Source organism: Pseudophryne corroboree (assembly GCF_028390025.1).
Source record: "Pseudophryne corroboree isolate aPseCor3 chromosome 2 unlocalized genomic scaffold, aPseCor3.hap2 SUPER_2_unloc_3, whole genome shotgun sequence".
Taxonomy (NCBI): Eukaryota; Metazoa; Chordata; class Amphibia; order Anura; family Myobatrachidae; genus Pseudophryne; species Pseudophryne corroboree.
In genome coordinates, this window is record NW_026967490.1 from 263934 (window position 1) to 275661 (window position 11728).

Here is an 11728-nt window from a genome sequence, read left to right on the forward strand (position 1 = left end):
TGCTTTATTCACATACATGTGGTGTGAGGACTGAGGACGTGTATGCTCCCAGTGCTTTAGTCACATACATGTGGTGTGAGGACTGAGGACGTGTCTGCTCCCAGTGCTTTTTTCACATACATGTGGTGTGAGGACTGAGGACGTGTCTGCTCCCAGTGCTTTATTCACATACATGTGGTGTGAGGACTGAGGACGTGTCTGCTCCCAGTGCTTTTTTCACATACATGAGGTGTGAGGACTGAGGACGTGTCTGCTCCCAGTGCTTTAGTCACATACATGTGGTGTGAGGACTGAGGACGTGTCTGCTCCCAGTGCTTTATTCACATACATGTGGTGTGAGGACTGAGGACGTGTCTGCTCCCAGTGCTTTATTCACATACATGTGGTGTGAGGACTGAGGACGTGTCTGCTCCCAGTGCTTTATTCACATACATGTGGTGTGAGGACTGAGGACGTGTCTGCTCCCAGTGCTTTAGTCACATACATGTGGTGTGAGGACTGAGGACGTGTCTGCTCCCAGTGATTTATTCACATACATGTGGTGTGAGGACTGAGGACGTGTCTGCTCCCAGTGCTTTATTCACATACATGTGGTGTGAGGACTGAGGACGTGTCTGCTCCCAGTGCTTTATTCACATACATGTGGTGTGAGGACTGAGGACGTGTCTGCTCCCAGTGCTTTATTCACATACATGTGGTGTGAGGACGTGTCTGCTCCCAGTGCTTTAGTCACATACATGTGGTGTGAGGACTGAGGACGTGTCTGCTCCCAGTGCTTTATTCACATACATGTGGTGTGAGGACTGAGGACGTGTCTGCTCCCAGTGCTTTATTCACATACATGTGGTGTGAGGACTGAGGACGTGTCTGCTCCCAGTGTTTTATTCACATACATGTGGTGTGAGGACGTGTCTGCTCCCAGTGCTTTAGTCACATACATGTGGTGTGAGGACTGAGGACGTGTCTGCTCCCTGTGCTTTATTCACATACATGTGGTGTGAGGACTGAGGACGTGTCTGCTCCCAGTGCTTTATTCACATACATGTGGTGTGAGGACTGAGGACGTGTCTGCTCCCAGTGCTTTATTCACATACATGTGGTGTGAGGACTGAGGACGTGTCTGCTCCCAGTGCTTTATTCACATACATGTGGTGTGAGGACTGAGGATGTGTCTGCTCCCAGTGCTTTATTCACATACATGTGGTGTGAGGACTGAGGCCCTGTATGCTCCCAGTGCTTTAGTCACATACATGTGGTGTGAGGAATGAGGACGTGTCTGCTCCCAGTGCTTTATTCACATACATGTGGTGTGAGGACTGAGGACGTGTCTGCTCCCAGTGCTTTATTCACATACATGTGGTGTGAGGACTGAGGACGTGTCTGCTCCCAGTGCTTTATTCACATACATGTGGTGTGAGGACTGAGGACGTGTCTGCTCCCAGTGCTTTATTCACATACATGTGGTGTGAGGACTGAGGACGTGTCTGCTCCCAGTGCTTTATTCACATACATGTGGTGTGAGGACTGAGGACGTGTCTGCTCCCAGTGCTTTATTCACATACATGTGGTGTGAGGACTGACGACGTGTCTGCTCCCGGTGCTTTATTCACATACATGTGGTGTGAGGATTGAGGCTCGTGTCTGCTCCCAGTGCTTTATTCACATACATGTGGTGTGAGGACTGAGGCTTGTGTCAGCCACAAATGGTTATTCAGTACACAATGCCTAATTCAGCACGGATCGCCATTCTGAGATATTGCAGCTGTCTGTGAGTAGAATGGCGCCGTGTAAGTATGTGAATGCATCGCACATCGCTAGCCACTCGCACATGCATACGCAATTTCCAGAGTATCAAAGATTTTTTGCCATCTGAGCAAATGTGAGTAGGTGTGAGGCTGCCAGTAATCTGCGACTGCGCCGATGTCAGAAACCCTCCCCAGAAACGCTTGGGCACGCCTACGTCTAGTCTGACACACCCAGAAAACGTCAGGTTTCCGCCCAGTCAGTCAGCAGCTACATTGCGATTATGATCTGTACACAATTTCTGTCGCTATTACCCCTCACGCGTGCTCAATGCGAATACTACGCAGGTACTGACATTCAATAATTTCTCAATTTGTGATTTCTCATAATTAGCCATCCATGCTGAATTACCCCCATAGTGCCTTCCAGGTTCCACTTATTCTGTCCTCTCTGAAGAGATTAAAATCACAATTATTCTGAAAATACCATTTTCCATTTGCTTTTTGTGTTGGAGGATTAATGTACAGACAGTATATAGATTTTATATGTTGTGGTTCTGATGCTGATCTGCGTGATGTGATGGGGGTATATCTCCGATATTTCTCTGCATTAATCACAATTACACATTATAGAAGAAGCAATCACTTGACTTTGTTTTGTGTATGTTCTTGTTGTGTAACAGTGTGGCGTACAGGAGCAGCACAGCTTGTGCAGAACAGGTGAATGCAGAGCGCTCTGCACAGCTCAAGTCCTTCATTCTGGAGTATTTTTCGGGGTTTAAGTCGCAGGCGGCAAATGAAGAGGATGATCTAGCCGAGGAGCTGAGTGGTGTGAAGGTAACAAACGTTATGGAGCGAGTAATAGTAGTGTACCCGCTATTATCCCCCACATCCTGTTACATTAATGTCCTGTATATACTGGGTGTGATGTGTGACACTACAGTGACTGATCCCCTTCTCCATGTAATAGTACTGTACCCGCTATTATCCCCCCACATCCTGTCACATTAATGTCCTGTATATACTGGGTGTGATGTGTGACACTACAGTGACTGATCCCCTTCTCCATGTAATAGTACTGTACCCGGCTATTATCCCCCACATCCTGTCACATTAATGTCCTGTATATACTGGGTGTGATGTGTGACACTACAGTGACTGATCCCCTTCTCCATGTAATAGTACTGTACCCGGCTATTATCCCCCACATCCTGTCACATTAATGTCCTGTATATACTGGGTGTGATGTGTGACACTACAGTGACTGATCCCCTTCTCCATGTAATAGTACTGTACCCGCTATTATCCCCCACATCCTGTCACATTAATGTCCTGTATATACTGGGTGTGATGTGTGACACTACAGTGACTGATCCCCTTCTCCATGTAATAGTACTGTACCCGCTATTATCCCCCACATCCTGTCACATTAATGTCCTGTATATACTGGGTGTGATGTGTGACACTACAGTGACTGATCCCCTTCTCCATGTAATAGTACTGTACCCGCTATTATCCCCCACATCCTGTCACATTAATGTCCTGTATATACTGGGTGTGATGTGTGACACTACAGTGACTGAGCCCCTTCTCCATGTAATAGTACTGTACCCGCTATTATCCCCCCACATCCTGTCACATTAATGTCCTGTATATACTGGTTGTGATGTGTGACACTACAGTGACTGATCCCCTTCTCCATGTAATAGTACTGTACCCGCTATTATCCCCCACATCCTGTCACATTAATGTCCTGTATATACTGGGTGTGATGTGTGACACTACAGTGACTGATCCCCTTCTCCATGTAATAGTACTGTACCCCGCTATTATCCCCCACATCCTGTCACATTAATGTCCTGTATATACTGGGTGTGATGTGTGACACTACAGTGACTGATCCCCTTCTCCATGTAATAGTACTGTACCCGCTATTATCCCCCCTCATCCTGTCACATTAATGTCCTGTATATACTGGGTGTGATGTGTGACACTACAGTGACTGATCTCCTTCTCCATGTAATAGTACTGTACCCCGCTATTATCCCCCCACATCCTGTCACATTAATGTCCTGTATATACTGGGTGTGATGTGTGACACTACAGTGACTGATCCCCTTCTCCATGTAATAGTACTGTACCCGCTATTATCCCCCCACATCCTGTCACATTAATGTCCTGTATATACTGGGTGTGATGTGTGACACTACAGTGACTGATCCCCTTCTCCATGTAATAGTACTGTACCCGGCTATTATCCCCCACATCCTGTCACATTAATGTCCTGTATATACTGGGTGTGATGTGTGACACTACAGTGACTGATCCCCTTCTCCATGTAATAGTACTGTACCCGGCTATTATCCCCCCACATCCTGTCACATTAATGTCCTGTATATACTGGGTGTGATGTGTGACACTACAGTGACTGATCCCCTTCTCCATGTAATAGTACTGTACCCGCTATTATCCCCCCACATCCTGTCACATTAATGTCCTGTATATACTGGGTGTGATGTGTGACACTACAGTGACTGATCCCCTTCTCCATGTAATAGTACTGTACCCGGCTATTATCCCCCACATCCTGTCACATTAATGTCCTGTATATACTGGGTGTGATGTGTGACACTACAGTGACTGATCCCCTTCTCCATGTAATAGTACTGTACCCGGCTATTATCCCCCCACATCCTGTCACATTAATGTCCTGTATATACTGGGTGTGATGTGTGACACTACAGTGACTGATCCCCTTCTCCATGTAATAGTACTGTACCCGCTATTATCCCCCCACATCCCGTCACATTAATGTCCTGTATATACTGGGTGTGATGTGTGACACTACAGTGACTGATCCCCTTCTCCATGTAAGAGTACTGTACCCGGCTATTATCCCCCCACATCCTGTCACATTAATGTCCTGTATATACTGGGTGTGATGTGTGACACTACAGTGACTGATCCCCTTCTCCATGTAATAGTACTATACCCCGCTATTATCCCCCCACATCCTGTCACATTAATGTCCTGTATATACTGGGTATGATGTGTGACACTACAGTGACTGATCCTCTTCTCCATGTAATAGTACTGTACCCCGCTATTATCCCCCACATCCTGTCACATTAATGTCCTGTATATACTGGGTGTGATGTGTGACACTACAGTGACTGATCCCCTTCTCCATGTAATAGTACTGTACCCGCTATTATCCCCCACATCCTGTCACATTAATGTCCTGTATATACTGGGTGTGATGTGTGACACTACAGTGACTGATCCCCTTCTCCATGTAATAGTACTGTACCCGGCTATTATCCCACCACATCCTGTCACATTAATGTCCTGTATATACTGGGTGTGATGTGTGACACTACAGTGACTGATCCCCTTCTCCATGTAATAGTACTGTACCCGGCTATTATCCCCCACATCCTGTCACATTAATGTCCTGTATATACTGGGTGTGATGTGTGACACTACAGTGACTGATCTCCTTCTCCATGTAATAGTACTGTACCCGCTATTATCCCCCACATCCTGTCACATTAATGTCCTGTATATACTGGGTGTGATGTGTGACACTACAGTGACTGATCCCCTTCTCCATGTAATAGTACTGTACCCGCTATTATCCCCCTCATCCTGTCACATTAATGTCCTGTATATACTGGGTGTGATGTGTGACACTACAGTGACTGATCCCCTTCTCCATGTAATAGTACTGTACCCGGCTATTATCCCCCACATCCTGTCACATTAATGTCCTGTATATACTGGGTGTGATGTGTGACACTACAGTGACTGATCCCCTTCTCCATGTAATAGTACTGTACCCGGCTATTATCCCCCACATCCTGTCACATTAATGTCCTGTATATACTGGGTGTGATGTGTGACACTACAGTGACTGATCCCCTTCTCCATGTAATAGTACTGTACCCGGCTATTATCCCCCCACATCCTGTCACATTAATGTCCTGTATATACTGGGTGTGATGTGTGACACTACAGTGACTGATCCCCTTCTCCATGTAAGAGTACTGTACCCCGCTATTATCCCCCCACATCCTGTCACATTAATGTCCTGTATATACTGGGTGTGATGTGTGACACTACAGTGACTGATCCCCTTCTCCATGTAATAGTACTGTACCCGGCTATTATCCCCCCACATCCTGTCACATTAATGTCCTGTATATACTGGGTGTGATGTGTGACACTACAGTGACTGATCCCCTTCTCCATGTAATAGTACTGTACCCGCTATTATCCCCCCACATCCTGTCACATTAATGTCCTGTATATACTGGGTGTGATGTGTGACACTACAGTGACTGATCCCCTTCTCCATGTAATAGTACTGTACCCGCTATTATCCCCCCACATCCTGTCACATTAATGTCCTGTATATACTGGGTGTGATGTGTGACACTACAGTGACTGATCCCCTTCTCCATGTAATAGTACTGTACCCGCTATTATCCCCCACATCCTGTCACATTAATGTCCTGTATATACTGGGTGTGATGTGTGACACTACAGTGACTGATCCCCTTCTCCATGTAATAGTACTGTACCCGCTATTATCCCCCACATCCTGTCACATTAATGTCCTGTATATACTGGGTGTGATGTGTGACACTACAGTGACTGATCCTCTTCTCCATGTAATAGTACTGTACCCGGCTATTATCCCCCCACATCCTGTCACATTAATGTCCTGTATATACTGGGTGTGATGTGTGACACTACAGTGACTGATCTCCTTCTCCATGTAATAGTACTTTACCCGCTATTATCCCCCCACATCCTGTCACATTAATGTCCTGTATATACTGGGTGTGATGTGTGACACTACAGTGACTGATCCCCTTCTCCATGTAATAGTACTGTACCCGCTATTATCCCCCACATCCTGTCACATTAATGTCCTGTATATACTGGGTGTGATGTGTGACACTACAGTGACTGATCCCCTTCTCCATGTAATAGTACTGTACCCGCTATTATCCCCCACATCCTGTCACATTAATGTCCTGTATATACTGGGTGTGATGTGTGACACTACAGTGACTGATCCTCTTCTCCATGTAAGAGTACTGTACCCGCTATTATCCCCCACATCCTGTCACATTAATGTCCTGTATATACTGGGTGTGATGTGTGACACTACAGTGACTGATCCCCTTCTCCATGTAATAGTACTGTACCCGGCTATTATCCCCCACATCCTGTCACATTAATGTCCTGTATATACTGGGTGTGATGTGTGACACTACAGTGACTGATCCTCTTCTCCATGTAATAGTACTGTACCCGCTATTATCCCCCACATCCTGTCACATTAATGTCCTGTATATACTGGGTGTGATGTGTGACACTACAGTGACTGATCCTCTTCTCCATGTAATAGTACTGTACCCGCTATTATCCCCCACATCCTGTCACATTAATGTCCTGTATATACTGGGTGTGATGTGTGACACTACAGTGACTGATCTCCTTCTCCATGTAATAGTACTGTACCCCGCTATTATCCCCCCACATCCTGTCACATTAATGTCCTGTATATACTGGGTGTGATGTGTGACACTACAGTGACTGATCCCCTTCTCCATGTAATAGTACTGTACCCGCTATTATCCCCCACATCCTGTCACATTAATGTCCTGTATATACTGGGTGTGATGTGTGACACTACAGTGACTGATCTCCTTCTCCATGTAATAGTACTGTACCCGGCTATTATCCCCCCACATCCTGTCACATTAATGTCCTGTATATACTGGGTGTGATGTGTGACACTACAGTGACTGATCTCCTTCTCCATGTAATAGTACTGTACCCCGCTATTATCCCCCCACATCCTGTCACATTAATGTCCTGTATATACTGGGTGTGATGTGTGACACTACAGTGACTGATCCCCTTCTCCATGTAATAGTACTGTACCCCGCTATTATCCCCCCACATCCTGTCACATTAATGTCCTGTATATACTGGGTGTGATGTGTGACACTACAGTGACTGATCCCCTTCTCCATGTAATAGTACTGTACCCCGCTATTATCCCCCACATCCTGTCACATTAATGTCCTGTATATACTGGGTGTGATGTGTGACACTACAGTGACTGATCCCCTTCTCCATGTAATAGTACTGTACCCGCTATTATCCCCCCACATCCTGTCACATTAATGTCCTGTATATACTGGGTGTGATGTGTGACACTACAGTGACTGATCTCCTTCTCCATGTAATAGTACTGTACCCGCTATTATCCCCCCACATCCTGTCACATTAATGTCCTGTATATACTGGGTGTGATGTGTGACACTACAGTGACTGATCCCCTTCTCCATGTTATAGTACTGTACCCCGCTATTATCCCCCCACATCCTGTCACATTAATGTCCTGTATATACTGGGTGTGATGTGTGACACTACAGTGACTGATCCTCTTCTCCATGTAATAGTACTGTACCCGCTATTATCCCCCCACATCCTGTCACATTAATGTCCTGTATATACTGGGTGTGATGTGTGACACTACAGTGACTGATCCCCTTCTCCATGTAATAGTACTGTACCCCGCTATTATCCCCCCACATCCTGTCACATTAATGTCCTGTATATACTGGGTGTGATGTGTGACACTACAGTGACTGATCCCCTTCTCCATGTAATAGTACTGTACCCGCTATTATCCCCCACATCCTGTCACATTAATGTCCTGTATATACTGGGTGTGATGTGTGACACTACAGTGACTGATCCCCTTCTCCATGTAATAGTACTGTACCCCGCTATTATCCCCCACATCCTGTCACATTAATGTCCTGTATATACTGGGTGTGATGTGTGACACTACAGTGACTGATCCCCTTCTCCATGTAATAGTACTGTACCCGCTATTATCCCCCACATCCTGTCACATTAATGTCCTGTATATACTGGGTGTGATGTGTGACACTACAGTGACTGATCCTCTTCTCCATGTAATAGTACTGTACCCGCTATTATCCCCCACATCCTGTCACATTAATGTCCTGTATATACTGGGTGTGATGTGTGACACTACAGTGACTGATCCCCTTCTCCATGTAATAGTACTGTAACCGCTATTATCCCCCCACATCCTGTCACATTAATGTCCTGTATATACTGGGTGTGATGTGTGACACTACAGTGACTGATCCTCTTCTCCATGTAATAGTACTGTACCCGCTATTATCCCCCACATCCTGTCACATTAATGTCCTGTATATACTGGGTGTGATGTGTGACACTACAGTGACTGATCCTCTTCTCCATGTAATAGTACTGTACCCGCTATTATCCCCCACATCCTGTCACATTAATGTCCTGTATATACTGGGTGTGATGTGTGACACTACAGTGACTGATCCTCTTCTCCATGTAATAGTACTGTACCCGGCTATTATCCCCCACATCCTGTCACATTAATGTCCTGTATATACTGGGTGTGATGTGTGACACTACAGTGACTGATCCCCTTCTCCATGTAATAGTACTGTACCCGCTATTATCCCCCACATCCTGTCACATTAATGTCCTGTATATACTGGGTGTGATGTGTGACACTACAGTGACTGATCCCCTTCTCCATGTAATAGTACTGTACCCCGCTATTATCCCCCACATCCTGTCACATTAATGTCCTGTATATACTGGGTGTGATGTGTGACACTACAGTGACTGATCCTCTTCTCCATGTAATAGTACTGTACCCGCTATTATCCCCCCACATCCTGTCACATTAATGTCCTGTATATACTGGGTGTGATGTGTGACACTACAGTGACTGATCCCCTTCTCCATGTAATAGTACTGTACCCGCTATTATCCCCCACATCCTGTCACATTAATGTCCTGTATATACTGGGTGTGATGTGTGACACTACAGTGACTGATCCCCTTCTCCATGTAATAGTACTGTACCCGCTATTATCCCCCACATCCTGTCACATTAATGTCCTGTATATACTGGGTGTGATGTGTGACACTACAGTGACTGATCCCCTTCTCCATGTAATAGTACTGTACCCGGCTATTATCCCCCCACATCCTGTCACATTAATGTCCTGTATATACTGGGTGTGATGTGTGACACTACAGTGACTGATCCCCTTCTCCATGTAATAGTACTGTACCCGCTATTATCCCCCACATCCTGTCACATTAATGTCCTGTATATACTGGGTGTGATGTGTGACACTACAGTGACTGATCCCCTTCTCCATGTAATAGTACTGTACCCGCTATTATCCCCCACATCCTGTCACATTAATGTCCTGTATATACTGGGTGTGATGTGTGACACTACAGTGACTGATCCCCTTCTCCATGTAATAGTACTGTACCCCGCTATTATCCCCCCACATCCTGTCACATTAATGTCCTGTATATACTGGGTGTGATGTGTGACACTACAGTGACTGATCCCCTTCTCCATGTAATAGTACTGTACCCCGCTATTATCCCCCACATCCTGTCACATTAATGTCCTGTATATACTGGGTGTGATGTGTGACACTACAGTGACTGATCCCCTTCTCCATGTAATAGTACTGTACCCGGCTATTATCCCCCACATCCTGTCACATTAATGTCCTGTATATACTGGGTGTGATGTGTGACACTACAGTGACTGATCCTCCTTCTCCATGTAATAGTACTGTACCCGGCTATTATCCCCCCACATCCTGTCACATTAATGTCCTGTATATACTGGGTGTGATGTGTGACACTACAGTGACTGATCCTCTTCTCCATGTAATAGTACTGTACCCGCTATTATCCCCCCACATCCTGTCACATTAATGTCCTGTATATACTGGGTGTGATGTGTGACACTACAGTGACTGATCCCCTTCTCCATGTAATAGTACTGTACCCGCTATTATCCCCCCACATCCTGTCACATTAATGTCCTGTATATACTGGGTGTGATGTGTGACACTACAGTGACTGATCCCCTTCTCCATGTAATAGTACTGTACCCGCTATTATCCCCCACATCCTGTCACATTAATGTCCTGTATATACTGGGTGTGATGTGTGACACTACAGTGACTGATCCCTCTTCTCCATGTAATAGTACTGTACCCGGCTATTATCCCCCACATCCTGTCACATTAATGTCCTGTATATACTGGGTGTGATGTGTGACACTACAGTGACTGATCCTCTTCTCCATGTAATAGTACTGTACCCGCTATTATCCCCCACATCCTGTCACATTAATGTCCTGTATATACTGGGTGTGATGTGTGACACTACAGTGACTGATCCTCTTCTCCATGTAAGAGTACTGTACCCGGCTATTATCCCCCACATCCTGTCACATTAATGTCCTGTATATACTGGGTGTGATGTGTGACACTACAGTGACTGATCCCCTTCTCCATGTAATAGTACTGTACCCGCTATTATCCCCCACATCCTGTCACATTAATGTCCTGTATATACTGGGTGTGATGTGTGACACTACAGTGACTGATCCCCTTCTCCATGTAATAGTACTGTACCCGCTATTATCCCCCACATCCTGTCACATTAATGTCCTGTATATACTGGGTGTGATGTGTGACACTACAGTGACTGATCCCTCTTCTCCATGTAATAGTACTGTACCCGCTATTATCCCCCACATCCTGTCACATTAATGTCCTGTATATACTGGGTGTGATGTGTGACACTACAGTGACTGATCCCCTTCTCCATGTAATAGTACTGTACCCGGCTATTATCCCCCACATCCTGTCACATTAATGTCCTGTATATACTGGGTGTGATGTGTGACACTACAGTGACTGATCCCCTTCTCCATGTAATAGTACTGTACCCGCTATTATCCCCCACATCCTGTCACATTAATGTCCTGTATATACTGGGTGTGATGTGTGACACTACAGTGACTGATCCCCTTCTCCATGTAATAGTACTGTACCCGGCTA

General features: G+C 45.6%; 1 protein-coding gene across 1 annotated transcript in view; it reads left to right on the plus strand.

The window, feature by feature from the left end:
* RECQL4 (RecQ like helicase 4) overlaps positions 1 to 3093 on the plus strand; it is a gene marked incomplete at its 5' end in the record, with an annotated part of 264498 nt that extends 261405 nt beyond the window's left edge. Inside the window, 2 exons of the mRNA XM_063948748.1 lie at positions 2426 to 2579; positions 3031 to 3093. Coding sequence (XP_063804818.1) covers positions 2426 to 2579; positions 3031 to 3093 — 217 coding nt within the window. The remainder of the gene's footprint in view (positions 1 to 2425; positions 2580 to 3030) is intronic.
* Positions 3094 to 11728: the final 8635 nt, after the last annotated feature.